This window comes from Pseudorasbora parva, chromosome 21 (assembly GCF_024679245.1).
Source record: "Pseudorasbora parva isolate DD20220531a chromosome 21, ASM2467924v1, whole genome shotgun sequence".
In the NCBI taxonomy this organism is placed as follows: domain Eukaryota; kingdom Metazoa; phylum Chordata; class Actinopteri; order Cypriniformes; family Gobionidae; genus Pseudorasbora; species Pseudorasbora parva.
Genome location: NC_090192.1, coordinates 29,791,811 through 29,809,716, shown reverse-complemented (window position 1 = coordinate 29,809,716; position 17,906 = coordinate 29,791,811). Strand labels below are relative to the sequence as shown.

Sequence of the window (17,906 nt, the reverse complement as noted above, 5' to 3'; positions counted from 1 at the left end):
TTTACTATAATCAATGTTGGAAACAGTTGTGCTCCTTAATATTTTTTGTGAAAACCATAATTTTTGTTAGGATCCATTGATGAACATAAAGTTAAAAAACAGCATTTCTTTGAAACAGAAAACTTTTGCAACATTATAAATGTCTTCACTGTCACTTTTGATTAATATATCTATTTTACTACACTGTTGCCATAATATTGTAACACTAGTATGCACAACATGTTACATGTTTCCATTTACCACCTCTGAAAAACAGTAGTGAACAGTAGATTTTGTAGATTACCTGGGCATTACTTTTTTTCATATTTATTCTATTCATACATTATTCCATTCATACATAAAATTTGCACATTTTGTATGCATACTGCTCATACATACTATTTACTAACAACAGTAATAGTAGTATGCTAGTATTCTGAACACAGCCTCATACACTCTTAAAGAGATAGTAAGGACACCAAACATCCTCATCTTATTCCAACCCTAAAGACTTTTCTTCAGAATTCTTGTAATATAGCTCACAAGTTGCATGGACTCCTTTTTACGATACTTTTATATTGCTATATCTATACATTGTACAGAGAAATGTGTGAAGAATCTGCCTAACTTCAATGGAAGAAATAAAGTCAGGGTTGGAACAACATGAGGGTGAGTAAATGATGACAGAATTAACATTTTATGGTGAACAAACTCTTTAACTTTCTCCCAAGTGCCCAGTACTGTTGCACCCTCCACTGTTTACATACCAGTCATACGCTCTTCCAGAGATAGGCAGAGCTGTTTATGGCATCAACAAAAGTCGTTTCCTGCCATTCTGTGCCACCCCTAAAGATAGTGATAATACTCTTTTGAAGGGTATGTGGGGTTGGAGGGTGACTAAATAAATATCTCTGCCTCTTCTTCATCTCTAGGTACCAGAAAATGTTGGTTTCCCTGACAAGTCCTTGTAAAATGAATTGCTCATTATGCCATCCGTAAGGTTCACCACTACTATTGCGATAGCGCTAATGAATAGCGCCTGCAGGGTTTTGCCACAAATAAACCTGCAATTAGGAGTCATTTCCACAACAAGCGCGCTAATGACAGAGTCACCTCTGATGATTTGGCAGCATAACAGCATGAACTCCAAAATGCGGTTGGTTAAAACACTAATATGAAACACATACAGTGATATGTTCAGTAGGATATCCTTGTTATTGAAAAATGTGCAACAATTTGATTCAGTTGCTGATTCTGATCTCTTTTTGTTTCAATATGAATGTGTTTTGTAGTACGTATTGCAACACTTACGCTATTATATAAAATAGCATGACATGTCTGAAGATTTGCGATAATAACCCAGCAAACAGGAAACATTCTCAGAACTTTGGCAAGGTTCGTGGAACATTTTCTTCAGAAACGTTTTCGTTGGATGTTCGTCTAACATTTTAAAAATGTTTACTTATTGTAACATTGAGAATAGTCAAACTCAAAGTATAACTTCCATTATGTTGACAAAATGATCAAATGGAAATGTTCAGACACTTTCAAAGTTTTCTCACTTTCTCTGTAATGGTAATAAAATATGACAAGAACTCAAGAGTTAAACTGTCAGAAGAAATTCATTTTAATAATGTCAGACAACTTTGATAAAAAGGTATGTAATGGATTCAAATCAACCAATCAGCTGTCAGCTGTTAAATTTAAGTACACAATTAGAAAATACCAATTTAGGTTCCATTAACCAATTACCAAGCAATGCTTCATTTTGTTCAGTCTGTGGTGTAAAAGGTCACATTAGCAATTAAAGAAAAAAAATCTTAAGCAAGCCATGGTCAGATCAAAGTGTCTCAATCGTTTTGGTCTCAAGTTGATACATTTTACTGGTAGTCCACTGTATGAAGAATTTTTGTGTATAATATGTCACAGTTTAATTTATTTTGCTATCCTAACTTACAATAATGAACTATAGTGTCCTGTGCCCACTAGCAAAAATTATATCATAATCAGTGTCTGAATAATTTTTAGTTTGACTGTATATCTATGGAATTGTTAACAAAATGTCCTTAGAATTTTTCTTGTACGTTGTGAATAAAATAGCATTTTATTTACCTACAGTTTTTCACAGCATCAGTCATTTGCTAATGGTAATTGCAACAAAACACACAGTGAGAGTATCATTCCCGACAAATGCAATTAGCTAGATTACTCAAGTCATTAATTTTGCAGAGAACCTTTGCCCTCGAATTTCACAAATATGTGTGTCAAACTGTGCAAATTGCTTGATTAAATTAGATGTAACAGCCAATCAAGTAAATAAAAACAAACAGTACTGCAAGCAATGCTTGGCGAAACGTAGCGAACGAGACCCGCAAGACATCCAAATGTGGTTCCTCATACTTAAATATAGGAGTTCAAACACTGAAATTCTACACATCTATTTTTGAGTCACTCAGAAAAGTTTCAAACCACAGCACTGGCACAATCCTACATATAGAGAGCCTTGGAGATGAGGCGGTATCTGATACTGTGATGAATGGATGCAGTTTGTGATTGGCATACCTGATGCGTCCCAGTGCAGTCCTCCGGGGCTGGCTGCCAGGCGCCGCCGTTTCCTCACACTCACGCCGCCATGACAGGAGTCTCCGGTGGGCTTCGGCAGTGGAGTTGAGGTGGTCCGCAGGGGCGATGAGGAGTGAGGGGAGGCTGAAACTGGCAGGAGCGGAGAGGGTGGCAATAGATGGGTTTTCCTCTCCTGGCACTGGCTCATATGGCTAGACTCGTTCTCCGGGGGCCTGTGGAACAAAAGAGATTTCATTTCTGCTGTCATTCCACTATAATTAGCTGTCATAGCGTGATGTTTTCATGATCACAATTTAGCTCCCCCGTACCACACAGTGTGTCATACCAGCAGTGAAGCACGCTGGTTTTTCCATACCAATCAATGTTGAGAAAATTACAGCTTTCAGCTGGATGTCAGAAAAGGCAGTGAATTAAATGTGTGTGAGAACAAAATGTGAACATTACATTATGGACATCAAGCGTTATAGACAACATTATGTGCACAGTTTAATTCTTAGTTTGAGAACATTCAAACAGAACTAAAAAATCCATGCAATAATACATTTCATAGAAGGCTCAATAAAATATGACAAAAACACAGCTTTTTCTGTTTGCAAACATTACCTGGAATCTGGAAGGGTATAGCTTTGGCATTTCCATGATCCTCTCTTGTGGGATCCTGATTTTTTTCTTCTAAACAAAAACGTAACAATCCGTTCCATTGCAAACATGATAACCTCATGGACTCCTTCTCTTCATGTAAAACAAGTTATTACAGATTTTCCGTGTGATTTCGTATGAGCCTTGAGCAGCATATTAACTTGAATGCACCTGCAAGATCTAACGCCACAGTTTTAACCCAGGACTTCCCGTAGCTAAAGCCTTTTCATAGTCAAATCAACAACGTAATCGCTCCGGGGTAAAAAGAAGGCCCCTGTTAAAAAAAAAAAACCCAGCAAGCAGCCCCGATGAGTGTTCAGTGCCCGGCATTAATATTAAATTGCACCTTCAGCTAAAGAGTGCCAGCCGCGTACACAAAAGCCATATCAGTCTGTCAAGAGTCAAGTGTAGAGCATATCTGATGGTAGAGTTGGCTATGTTGCTTTTGTGAGGCTTGATTAACTGTAGCAAGTTAAAAGAGGTTTCCAGTGAATGCTTTGTTTCCACTGAGAGATGTAATATCACCATCACAGTATGAAACCCGGCTTTTTTGTTTTTAATAAATGGCTCTGCTGAGGCTTATGAATGTAGCCTGATTACATAAAGTTGGATGGCAGTGTGTTTCTTTTTTTACCCGAGGTAGGATTAAAGCAATATTAACTGGTCTTAGTCATTGTATGCATTGCTTTTTTGTGCCTACTTGTAGCATATGGGCTTTGGGTATTCTGGTGATTCACTTTTTGTGTAGAGTGGCGCATAAAAGGTAGCTGAGAAGACATGATTGGTTTTGATTGGCTATTGAAAACCACACAAGAGCCACATTGATTCAACAAGTAGTAGGTTGGCCCGTACTGTGTAATTCTCTCTTCTCTAAACAGCTCATAGTTTCAATATGCATTCAAAGGTGTGTATAGAGAAAACAAGCATGTTTGATAGGATTCTTAAAAGTAATCAGATCAGATGTTGTTTAATATAGAGTGAAATGTTTAGAGAGAACTAAGAGTCATTTGAATGTCCATCGCAATCTTTACAAAATTAGTCCATACTCATATATACTATATACAATTCTACTAGAATGCTCTACTAGAAGGGCCAAACACTGACTGTAAATTATTTGTAAACGATGACATCATGTGGTCATTACACGAATTGCATTCTATCAACTGCACTAAGTCAAACATAAAGACATTGGGCCCTATTTTGGTCTGAAGTGAATGGTGCAGGTGTACTTAGGGCATGTCCGAATCCACTTTTACTAGTTTAATGATGAAGAAAAAAAAACAGTTGGCACGCTAGGCGCACGGTCCAAAACAGCTTTACCTAATCTCTTAATGAGTCAAGGGTGTGTTTTTGGCATAACTTGCAATAAACCAATCAGAGTCTAATCTCCCATTCCCTTTAATTCGCGGATGTCGGATTAGCTATTTACATGGAAGAATTTGTGAGCGGAAAGATGCTCTCCAGAGAGAGATATCCTTTTTAATATTTAAAAATATTCAAATTAGTTGCCTCAAAATAGCAACGCGGTAACAATGCATCTAAACACACCTTGTGCACGGCCATGGGCGAACAAGGGCTTGAATGCATTTGCTATTTAAACAACGTGGGTGCTGTGCATGAAAATGATAACTGCGGCGGTCTGAAACTAGCAAAAAAACACTTGTGCTGTATGATAAGCCCTTTATTTAAATTTTTTACATGTATCTTCATTCTACATTAATTTGTTAATTCAAATAATAAGTGAAGTTCGGGCCACATTCCAAGCCCGGAGCCCTCCCCCGGACAGCACGCCAAATACGCATAATCTTTACTCTATTTAATTTGATGTAAGTGTGAACTAGTGAAATGTATTTATAAAATAACATTTAATTCAGTATGGCAAGTCCAGTATTTAGAAACAGTCCATTTTATTTTCTTGATAATGACCAGCTAACTGTGCATAATCTCAGTTATTAAACACTACTTAACAAAGAAATAAGCACAATGGATATTTGAGCTGGAATTATTTGACATACATGTGAGAAGAAAGATACCACATAATGGTATGAGAGGCTTGGAACTTCCAAAATGTGTAGGTAATTGGTTGTCAGTAGTCAAATATAGAATTCAGACTGTGATAATTACACAAAAGATTAAATTGTGTATTTCAAATTAAAGTGGAGATTATGACTTTGCATATCCATAGGACAAAGCTAACACTCTAAACACACAAACATAGGATTTCTGATTGGATATCAAAATTGGCTGAAACTGAAACGCCTACACTAAAATGCCATCAAACTGGTCTGTAACAAAGAAACAGGAACTAGCATGTCTTAAAATTCTCTTACAAACACATTACCTGGTTTCTTTGTATGTGTCTCCATTGTCATTCTCAGGGGATGGTGGCAGCATGGAGCAAACTGAATCCCGACTCCTGGGTAACAAGTTAGAGGGCATACACAGCCATGTCTCCAGATCAGAGAATTTTGAGTAGCTCAGCATCTCTAAAACACTGCAGGAATACAACAAGACAACTCAATCAGTTTTACTTTATTAAACCTATGATATTATTCAATTACAATAACAAATAGTAGTTCATTAACTAAAAATAATGTGCACACTGTGTGTGTGTGTGTGTGTGTGTGTGTGTGTGTGTGTGCGTGCGTGCGTGCCTGCGTGCGTGCGTGCGTGCGTGCGTGCGTGCGTGCGTTCGTGTTTTTCTATTCCGGTGGGGACTTCCACTTGAATGCACACTGACTAATGGGGACCCTAAATTATACAGATAGTGAATCAGATGTGTGTGCGTGTGTGTGTTAGCACTTACAGTACCTGTCCTCTCCCATTCCTGGGATTTCATATTTCTCATTAGCTGTGTGGCAACCATATGGTGTTTGTAATTCCTGTGGAGCCAGTAGGCAACTTTTCTCTGTCTCACAAGACATCTTGAGCCATTTCTGAGCACACAAGAAAATAGTGTTTAGTGTACTGTATGCTGATAATTTTACAGAAAATTACACAAATGCCAAAATACAACATGGGTAATGTTTTGGACCTGAGGTCACTTCTCAGAACAGGTCCCTGTTGGTGGTTCCAAACAGATGAAGGCAAAATAATCGCGCCTGCACACATAACTAATGCACATTCAGCACATACTGTATCTGGCTCACGTTTTAGTAGCCTTCTAGTGGGAGCAGGCCGGTAGTTGTCACATGATGGAGCTGTCAAACAGGTTATGGTTATATCCCAGTAACAGCTAGCTGTATGGTTTAAGAGAAAATGTGAGTTCTGTTCTGTCCTAATATTAAACAAATATGTAAATATTAATTAAAATATTAAATTATGGGGGGAAAAAAGAATATTAAACAATGATATAAACAAAGTTTAAGCCGACCATGTTCCCATGATTAAATATTCTAGTTGGCCAAAACAATGATAAAAGTTATTTTTATGTTACTTTTTCCATTTTGCTGTTTCATGTTTTACGGTTTACATTTAAAGGAAACGTGTGTGGGTTATTTCTGGTTATTTAATGACAGCTTCCATTGTGACAACTGAACTCAAGTGTGCCAGCATTTCCTGCTTTGGGGCATGTTGTCACATAAGGTAAATTTAAATTCACTTTAACTAAATTTTTCATAATAACGGCAGAAATGTTCAATAGCTTTTCGTAGCCTGTACTTTAATGTATGTATGACTATAAAAGTGACTTTCAAATACAATCATGATAAACATTTAGCCTACTCCCTTAATCACTACAGAAATTACTTCAGCTTTCGGTGTGGCTCCGAAATAAGGTGATTTTCTCACAATTTTCCCATCACAACACAGTTCATATCCCACATGCATCCATCTTTAATTACTCCTCTTCCTAACACTCCACCTACACTGCAAACACTTCAGTTGCGATGTACACTGTAAAGTTTACACATTTTCACGTCCAGCGTAGACAGCTTCGTTGAATACGGACTCGTTTGGAAAAGGAGGGAATGTACCTCTTTGTTCTCCGGTTCTGGACTCAAGGAACCGCGGCGGATCCTCAGAACATCTGCATCCTCTTCCCGTAAAAACCTGAAACTAGACTCAAAACTTCCCGTTACGTGTCTTCCACTCAGACGCAGTGAAAAGTCGAACTTCTGCGACTGCATGTAGGAAGAAAAGCTTCATATTTCTGCAACACTCACCAGATATGATCTCTGTTCGCCATAGGGAAGTGAGGAAACCCTGTCATCTGCTTCGAAGATACGCACTTTTCATCTCTTTTCAATAAAACTATGTTCCACGGAGTAATTTTTTGCTAGCCTATGTTTTGCTAAAGATTGTATGGACGTAAAAATGTCGATTTTCTTTGAAACCCGTCCTGTTCAGATTTCTTGTACTTGTCTGTGTAAGATAAGACAGGAAATATTTATGTAGTTATCCAGGAAAATGAGGGACTGCAATTATCTCACATAAACAGTTCTTCATCTTCATGTTGATGTAACCAAAGAACATCTCAGCTATTTTCACCAGACAACATGATGACTAGCCCCAATTAAGCCGTTTTTGTAGCCTATTTATAATGAATATCCTACAATACAGCTATACAATGTGAAAAAAGTTATGTCAAGGAAAAATTAAATGTGTTTCATGTGGTATGGTTTTATTCAAGTATAAAAGTATTCAAACTACAAGCTAATTGTATTATAGCCTACATTATATTCCAATTTTAACTACAAAATAACTGTAAAACAATTCTACAAACAAAAACCTTAAAGGGATAGTTCACCCAAAAATGAAAATTATAATTTACTCACCCTCTATTTTTCCTAGTGACCTTCTTCTTTCAGACAAATACATTCAGAGTCAGGCCTATTTAAAATATCCTGTCTCTTTCAAGCTGGCATTGATGGCAAAAATTTCAAACCCAAAAAAAGAGCCATCCATCCACCATAAACGTACTACACATTGCGCCGGTGTTAATAAAGGCGTTCTGTAACGAATTGATAGGTTTGTGTAAGTAAAATATCTTAAGTTATGTATCATGTACATAACTGGCACGGCGTATTACTTCCGATGGCCTATGCGCTTTGAACAGCGAGAGGCTTTTCTGATATTTTACTTTTTTCTTTACTTTTAATATTTTTCTTTATTAAAAATATTAACCCCGCAGCCATGTGGATTACTTTTATAATGGAGGGATGCACTATGGTCTTCAGATTTTGGGCTGCCAGTCACTGCCATATATATATATATATATATATACATATATATATATATATATACCTAAGATGGCTTGAGGGCGAGTAAATCATGGAATAATTTAAAATAAAATACATTTGAATAGTAAATATACAGGTCCTTCTAAAAAAAATAGCATATGTGATAAAAGTTCATTATTTTCCATAATGTAATTATAAAATTAAACGTTCATATATTTTAGATTCATTGCACACCAACTGAAAACTTCAGGTCTTTTATTGTTTTAATTCTGATTTCATGACATACAGCTCATGAAAACCCAAAATTCCTCAAAAAATTAGCATATTTCATCCAACTAATAAAAGAAAAGTGTTTTTAATTTGAAAAAAAGTCAACCTTCAAATAATTATGTTCAGTTATGCACTCAATACTTGGTCGGGAATCCTTTTGCAGAAATGACTGCTTCAATGCGGCGTGGCATGGAGGCGATCAGCCTGTGGCACTGCTGAGGTGTTCTGGAGGCCCAGGATTCTTCGATATAGCGGCCTTAAGCTCATCCAGATTGTTGGGTCTTGTGTTTCTCAACTTTCAATATCCCACAGATTCTCTATGGGCTTCAGGTCAGAAGAGTTGGCAGGCCAATTGAGCACAGTAATACCATGGTCAGTAAACCATTTACCAGTGTTTTTGGCACTGTGAGCAGGTGCCAGGTCGTGCTGTAAAACCAAATCTCCATAAAGCTTTTCAGCAGATGGAAGCATGAAGTGCTCCAAAATCTCCTGATAACTAGCTGCATTGACCCTGCCCTTGATAAAACACAGTGGACCAACACCAGCAGCTGACATGGCACCCCAGACCATCACTGACTGTGGGTACTTGACACTGGACTTCAGGCATTTTGGCATTTCCTTCTCCCCAGTCTTCCTCCAGACTCTGGCACCTTGATTTCCGAATTACATGCAAAATTTGCTTTCATCCGAAAAAAGTACTTTGGACCACTGAGCAACAGTCCAGTGCTGCTTCTCTGTAGCCCAAAGTGGCTTGACCTGGGGAATGCGGCACATGTAGCCCATTTCCTGCACACGCCTGTGTAAGGTGGCTCTGGATGTTTCTACAGGTCTGGAATCGATCCTTCTCCACAATCTTCCTCAGGGTCCAGTCACCTCTTCTCGTTGTGCAGCGTTTTTTGCCACACTTTTTCCTTCCTAGAGACTTCCCCCTGAGGTGCCTTGATACAGCTCTCTGGGAACAGCCTATTCATTCAGAAATGTCTTTCTGTGTCTTACCCTCTCGCTTGAGGGTGTCAATGATGGCGTTCTGGACAGGGTCAGGTCTTACCCATGATTGCGGTTTTGAGTAATGAACCGTGCTGGGAGTTTTTAAAAGCCTCAGGAATCTTTTGCAGGTGTTTAGAGTTAATTAGTTGATTCAGATGATTAGGTTAATTGTTCGTTTAGAGAACCTTTTCATGATATGCTAATTTTTTGAGAATTTTGGGTTTTCATGAGCTGTATGCCAAAATCATCAGTATTAAAACAACAAAGGCCTGAAATATTTCAATTGGTGTGCAATGAATCTAAAATATATGAAAGTTTAATTTGTATCATTACATTATGGAAAATAATGAACTTTTATCCCATATGCTAATTTTTTGAGAAGGTCCTGTATTGCTCAAATAATGTCATTTCATCCTTTCTTAACAATATGTAGTTTTTATTTAAAATTTTGCAGTTTGTACCTCACAGGACAAATGGTGTAAAAATTAGGAACATTACACGTTGCTCTTAGATAAAAATGATGACATGATGCTTTTACCAAGTCATGACACCCATTTCAATATTTCCCCCTTTAAATTAGGTCCACTCCCTCCCTGTGGATAAATTCCTTTCCCTGTTAGTCACTAAATAACCACACGAGGGAGCTTTAACCCATGCATATCTCCAGAGACTGAAACAGCCTTATGAATCCAGTTAAAGACTTTGCAGCAGACAAATTATTTTCTGCGAAATGTGAGATTCAGAGAGTTTCTAACCTCCTTGCTTAACTCCATCAACCACTACACAGATCACAATGCAGATGAGCAAGAGACCAAGCCCAGCACCCAGTTATGGGAGTGGGAATAAGATGAAAGAGTCACAGAACATGGAACATCTGTCTGTAATTGACGGCATGGCCAGGGATTCTAGGGGAGTGTGTGGCCTTGCAGCTGTGGTGCAGGGATTTGTTTTTGTTCCTTGGATACTATGGCACCCTGGTGGCACAGAAACTGACCCACCACAGGAAGATTCTGTACGATTCCAAAGGATACGTGCTGTCAGTGTGTAGAGGGTTAAATATCAAGGAGAAACATATTGGAGAAATACTTCATTTCAGTCTGGTTTCCAATCCAGGGCACATATGCTTGATCTCATGGTAAGTCTCTTCTTACATTAATGCATTAAACTATTCTATTTTATATATAGCTTCTTAAATCCGCTATGTACACTAGCATTCAATAGTTTTGTGGTAAGATTTTTAAAATGTTTTTGAAAGAAGTTTCATATGCTCACCTATGCTGAATTTATTAAAATATAAAACAATAATACTATGAAATATTATTTCCATTTAAAATAAGTTTTCTATTAATATATTTTTACAAATATTTCAGTCTTCAGTGTCACATGATCCTTCAGAAATCATTTTAATATGAGGATTTGTTGCTGAAGTTTTGCTGCTTAATATTTTTAAGAAAAACTATGATAGGTTCTTTTTTTTAAGATTCATTGATAAATAGAAAAATGTTCAAAAGAAAAGTTTTTATTTGAAATATATTTTTGGAAAATTATAAATGTCTTTACTGCCACAATTGATGCATCATTGCTGAATACAATTATATTTAAATATCCTACTGACCACAAACTTTTGAAAAGTATATTTAGTTCTTATTTTTCAAGGCAAAATTAAAATGTAATGTGATCAGAATTCTAAACAATGTGACTATATACTTTTCATTCTTAATTGCCTATATTTTTTGGATATGACCTTATCAGTCTCCCGGGGGAAATCGAGGCATCAATAAATCATAAAATTGCAGTACAGATTCATGCAATATATAAACTACAAAACTAAAGACAGAATACAAAGATACAGAAATAACACACATTCTGAAATTTACCTTTGTCCAAATTGAATTCAAAATATTATTAAACAAATCATTTTTAGTGCAAAAAAATTATTAAACAAATAATTTTTAGTGCAAATGTGCAATATGAAAAATGCTTGTATGGATATAAATGATCAATATTTAAATATATATATATATATATATATATATATATATATATATATATATATATATATATATATATATATATATATATATATATATATATATATATATATATATATATATATATATATGGATGGGATATTTATTTAATCTAAAGATTTACAAAACTATTTTATTATGGTAATTTTTGACCTTAGACATGCTACAAACTGAATGAGCAACAGGAACCGGAAAATAACCAACCAAAAGGGAATTAAGCCCCCTTTCACTGGACCATGAGCACTGATCATTCTGCGCTGAAGGGTTCAACCCTGGTTAATGGAGTAGAGCTGGCGACGGCCACTGGAGGAGCAGAGGGGTCCTGCTCTCGCTGTACCCTTCCTTTCGGCGTGGTTCTCCTGATTATTGGCGTTGCAGTCACAGCGGTAGCCTACAGTTTCAGCACCCACGGATCGACCATCTCCATTCTGGGACTTCTGCTTCTCATCAGTGGACTGTTGCTTCTGGGCTTTAGTGCAGTTTGCAGAAGATGCAGAAAGAAAAGAAAAATACACAAATCGTGGGAGAGTCAGACTGACCTGGTAGAGAGTCGGAGGAATAGCTTTGATTAAAATATGTTCTGGAATGACTGGAAATGTGTTCATTTGAATCTATTTGTCATTAAAATACAATTCAATGTGTTTACAGTTTCTACAGAAATAGATTGACTCAGAAAACATATTCATTTCAAATACCCAGATTTTGATTAAACTATACTATTCGCATGACATACTTTATGTTTAAAAAGACATGCTTTGAATGGAAAATTGGTGACTTCAAATCACATGCATAAAAACCAGAGCAGCACATTCATTGAGATTCTAGACAGATTATGCCATGTCATGTATGGTTTGCTGGCCTCCATCTATAACCTTTTTTTTTAAGACCTCAATTATATTTTTTAGTCCATCTGGTACGTTTACATATAATCCTTGTTAAAAACTATAAAACTTTGGGCAGGTGGTATGTGCTAGTGTTCACTGCACAGCTGTAAGCTGTAATAGATGCTTATGGACAGATCAAGACATAAATATACAGATGTTGCAAACCCAGATTAAAAGAAGAAAAGCACTCTACTTTCTCGTCCATTAACATGAAGGTCAAATAAAACTGTACCCTTGGATTACCTTTGGGTTCCACCAAATATCAAAGTTTTATTTTTATTGTTGAAACATGATAGAATGGCTTATTTCAATATTGTAAAAATGTTTTCACTTTTGTAATATATTATATATAGTGTTCTATTAGTATACCTTAAAAAAAAAATGAAACTTGTCTACTTTTTAAATACTTCTCAGAAATATACCTAAAATTGCACTTAAGTATGCTTGACTTATACTGACAGAAGTCTAAGTTCTAATATTCTATCTAATATTTGGCATGTACCTTTAGTCAATCTTTTGATCAAGCTATACTTATAAGCATTCAAAGTATACATGGCTTGTAATTGTGTTTAAGCTTTTGATTGTAAATTTTGATTGATATGTAAAACTATAAAATATATATATATATATATATATATATATATATATATATATATATATATATATATTTATATACTGCATATATGTGTGTGTGTGTGTGTGTGTGTGTGTGTGTGTGTGTGTGTGTGTGTGTGTGTGTGTGTGTGTGTGTGTGTGTGTGTGTGTGTGTGTGTGTGTGTATTTATATTACATTGTGGGGACCAAATGTCCCCATAAGGATATTAAAACCTGAGATTACCTATTGTGGGAACCAGCCAGCGGTCCCCACTTTTCAAAAAGCTTATAAATCATACAGGATGAGTTTTTTTGAGAATGTAAAAATGCAGAATGTTACATGTGATGGGTAGGTTTAGGGGCAGAGGCAGAGTAAGGGGATAGAAAATACGGTTTGTACGGTATAAAAACCATTACGTCTATAGAGAGTCCCCACAAAGATAGTGAAACAGACGTGTGTGTGTGTGTGTATGCATACATACACACATACATACAGTATATGTAATTTATTTATACATACAGTCTTATTAAACTTTCTTATTAAACAGTTAAACAGTCCGTAAGTTTTGCATCTGTGACACCATTTTTGTTTGAAACATGCAATTGAAGTTATTTGCGGAGTATTCATCTATGCCAGTTGTGCATTGGCACGGCTCCTCAGCGCGGATGAATCTAATGTTTTGAGAAATAGCCTATTTGTTGTTTGCTGTGCGACACAACACCACACTGGTGTCTGGATACTCTACTTCAGAATCTAAAGATTCTACGTCTTGGTGTATAACCTAAATAATAATTTTCCTCAGAAAATGTCCTCTGAACAAGTAAGTACATGTCTGCCACTTTTAGGAACAAGACATTACAATAAATCGCACTACAACTGTGATTAAAGGGTAAGTTCACCCCAAAATGAAAATTAGATGTTTATCTGCTAGGTGTCTTTGTTTCTTCAGTAGAACACAAATGAAGATTTTTAACTCCAACCATTGCTGTGTGCCAGTCATGGTGAATAGGTAACAAGTCTATGAGAGCAAAACAAACAAACAAACAAATATGCTTAGAAAACGTGCACAAAAAACCCTACTACTCCTGACAACACATTGATTTGTTAAGACACGAACCGTTCGGTTTCTGTGAGAAACCAAACAGTATTTGTTTTTGTTTTTTTACCTCATATCCTGACGAGTCTCACCAAGTTTTCCCATCTGTTGTGACTTCCGTTAGGTGAGGTCAAAAACCAGCACGATCATAGATGTAGGATATTCCTTATTAGTGCCTGCGCGGATCGGTTGAATGAGGATCTGCATAATGTACTATGTCTATGATCGCGTCGGTTTTTTACCTCACCTAACGGAAGTCACAGTGGATGGGAAAACTTGATGAGACTCTTCGGGATTTGAGGTAAAAAAAAAAAAAAACATAAATAGCCTACTGTTCGGTTTCTCTGTTGTCAAAAGTAGCAGGTTTTTGTGTACATTGCCTAAGCATGTTTTGTTTGTTTGTTTGTTTTGCTCTCATAGACTTGTTACATAGCCTTTCACCCCATTATATGACTGGCACACAGCAACGGTTGGAGTTAAGGGACAGTTCATTTTGAAATTAAATTTTGATATGTTTTAGCTTACCTCATGGGCATCCGAGATGTAGGAGTATTTGTTTCCCCAGTAGTTTCAATTTTGATCATTTTAGGTCAAACCGTTCTTGTCTGTGCCTCACATAATGCAGGTCTATGGTCACCACCTCAAAGAGCATACACAGAGAAGTCCAAATTAAACAATCCCCCATCGTAAGTACACACTGATGGCCTGCCACGAAAAGAGCGGTTTGTGTGAGAAAACGAACAGTATTTATATCGTTTTTACCTCTTGTACACCACTACGTCCAACTGATCTGAGGGCACGTGTGTGCGTTTCCTATGGTGTACAAGAGGTAAAAACGATATAAATACTGTTCGTTTTCTCACACAAACCGCACAGACAAGAGCGGTTTGACCTAAAATGATCAAAATTGAAACTACTGGGGAAACAAATACTCCTACGTCTCGGATGCCCATGCTAAAACATATCCAAATTTAATTTCAAAGTGAACTATCCCTTTAAAAAGCTTCATTAGTGTTCTACTGAAGAAACAGACACACCTACATGTTGGATGCACTGGGGGTAAGCAGATAAACATTTTTGGGTGAACTAACCCTTTAAATCTAACGATCGCTCATGTAACACCAAACCGTGCAATTTATTATTATTGTTATACTCTGTTCTTAAATTGCTAATGTTAACAGCATTAGCATTATGTATAGTGTTTAAAGGGGGGGGGGGGAGCTTTTTACACTGTTAAAGACTTGGATTACCATCCTTAACATAGACAAAGTTTCAAAAACGAAGTTGGACGTTTGATGGAGTATTTCTGTGTCAAAAATACTCCTTCCGGTTTCTCACAAGTTTCGGAGAGTTTTTTTCGAGTATGGAAGGTCCTTGTATGGGCCGTATGGGCTCTTCTTCCGGAAGGGTGCGCGTGAGCGTGACTAGAGGGGCGAGAGAGGAAATACACGCCCCTTAAACACTGCTCTCAAGCTGCAGATCCACTCGTCCGTGCAACACTTCTGTCGCACTTTATTCCTACGGGTGACGTCAAGCGACTTCAACGCATCCGCATAACATTCCGGGAAGGCAGCGCTGCATTTGAACCAATTTGAACGCAGAAATGACGAGAAGCGTCACGACATCACGCTTCAGTCGTGTCGCAAAAGTGGATCTTCACGGTCACTGCTGTCACAGGACTTCACGAAATCAACAATGTTACCAAAGAAGTGTGTTTTTGACGGAGCGGTCCCAGCGATAAAGGTTCCCGGTCATGCTTTGGAAGCAGGCGGTGAGTAAAACTGCTTCAAATGTCTATGTTGTTGGCTCTCGTCGCACAAAGCATGCTTCGTCATTCAATTGCGCTAACGGTTACTCTATTGTTGTTCTATGTATAACGTTACACTAGTCTGACGTGCAAAACTGTTTTGCTTGCTACTGCGAAGGTTTAGTCACATACAATAGTCCATAAACCAAAGCATGTCCTCATAAACTGCGAGTAAACACACAAATGTTGACAGGCCACTAAATACACAGAGACGGACGTCCTGCCGTTGTTGCTTCTCCTGTTCAGTTAATTTCAGCCTCCGGATCTGATTCTGGATCATATCTGTATTAGTTGAATCTGATTGATAGCTATGGTTTATTAGAGTAAAGTTTTCTCCACGCTTGAGGACGTCACCGCTTTATGTGTGCTCGTCATTCTTTAGCTCCGCCCACACGATACGCCTCCAGCCGCTCGTTTTTTTCCGGAAAGACTCGGTACAGCCTATATTTCTTTAATAAGTATAATAAAACTAAAGACTTTTCGGAGATATGAAGGATGCAATAATACTCTATAGGTACTCAAGATTGACATGAGATTGACTGAAACTGAGTGTTTCACCCCCGCTTTAAGCATTACCTGTAGATTTCAATTCCCATAACACATTACAGTCTAATCTTTTGGGTGAATTTCAGTTGTCACTGCGAAGTCATTTGGGCCTCTCTGGATTACAATCAGCGATCAAAATGATAAAATGTAATGAAATTACTCCTGCTGCAGTGAGAAAAGGCTATACATGATAGCTTGAAGAAAACGCGCATGGCTCTTTCTTTATCTATACAGACCTGACTGACGCAAACAAAGACATGCTTGAATTTCCCGCGGAAATCCACCAAACCAGTAGACTGATGCTGCGTTCCAGTGGTTCCAGTTCGTTTTTGTTATGCTCTTTACTCGCTAACATCCCTCCGTCTCATTCAATCGGATGTGTGTCATTGCTTACGTTACATGAGTGCAAACTACTGGTGTAAAATTTGCTATGGACTGAACTGTAATGTCCTAAGCCCTTGATCACTTAGGGTGCTTTCACTCTAGCACTTTTGGTGCGCACACCCGGGTTCGACTGAGTTCGGTTCGTTTGGATGATGTAAACGTGGTCTTCCGAACTCGGGTGCGCACCCGCGAACCATACCCAAGTCCGCTTAAAAAGGAACTCGGGTTTGGTCTTGGCAATCGAAAGTGTGAAAGAACACTTGGAAGTACACTATGGAGTGTATTTATTATTTATTTATTTTTAATTTACAAAATTGTTTAATTGTTTAAGGTGTGCTTGGGTTTTAAATGTTTTAAAAATGTTTTTTAAATATCATAGAGTTGTTTGTGGTGGGGTAAATTAAACGCGATATGTGGTGACATTACAATACAATCGTGTTGCATTGTGGTATATGAAGCTGCCTGAAGTGTACATATGAAGTAGACTTGCTCCCTCGGTCAAAATCTGTTCATATAAACTTCCCTTGTCCACTGAATGCACTAGTGCAACGCAGCACCACTCCACTTTTAGATCAGCACTTGAAACCCAAACACACCTACTGTAAGGAATTGATTCGGATAAAATAACTCAAAGGGGTATTGAATTACAGTGAAAGGAACCGTGATACATATTAAATGATTCAAAATTAATATTTAACACTTTATCAGCTATTTGTCCAGCGATACGTTGAAATTAGAGTACATTATCAATCTTAAATCGGGATATTACCCATTACAACGGCAATAATATCAATATTATGTTCACTGTTTGTGAGCTTAGGTAACACAATCGATCAGTTTGAGGTAGTAACTTATAAACACATAGCCAAAGACACTTGTATATATGAAAAAGGTAAACAAAAGTTTATTGAACTATTCTAAACACA

The 17,906-nt window shown here is 37.2% G+C and overlaps 1 protein-coding gene across 3 annotated transcripts in view; it reads right to left on the bottom strand.

The window, feature by feature from the left end:
- ankfn1a (ankyrin repeat and fibronectin type III domain containing 1a) overlaps positions 1 to 7,506 on the bottom strand; it is a 97,599-nt gene extending 90,093 nt beyond the window's left edge. Inside the window, exons 1-5 of one of the 3 annotated variants that reach the window (XM_067430135.1) lie at positions 7,365 to 7,506; positions 7,176 to 7,257; positions 6,013 to 6,137; positions 5,543 to 5,695; positions 2,542 to 2,774 (exon numbers count right to left, since the gene is read on the bottom strand). In XM_067430135.1, the coding sequence (XP_067286236.1) occupies positions 2,542 to 2,774; positions 5,543 to 5,695; positions 6,013 to 6,137; positions 7,176 to 7,257; positions 7,365 to 7,411 (640 nt within the window). In that variant the 5' untranslated portion in view covers positions 7,412 to 7,506. Of the gene's footprint in view, positions 1 to 2,541; positions 2,775 to 5,542; positions 5,696 to 6,012; positions 6,138 to 7,175 lie in introns of all 3 variants that reach the window. The other 2 variants (XM_067430134.1, XM_067430136.1) reach the window with 2 other exon arrangements.
- Positions 7,507 to 17,906: the final 10,400 nt, after the last annotated feature.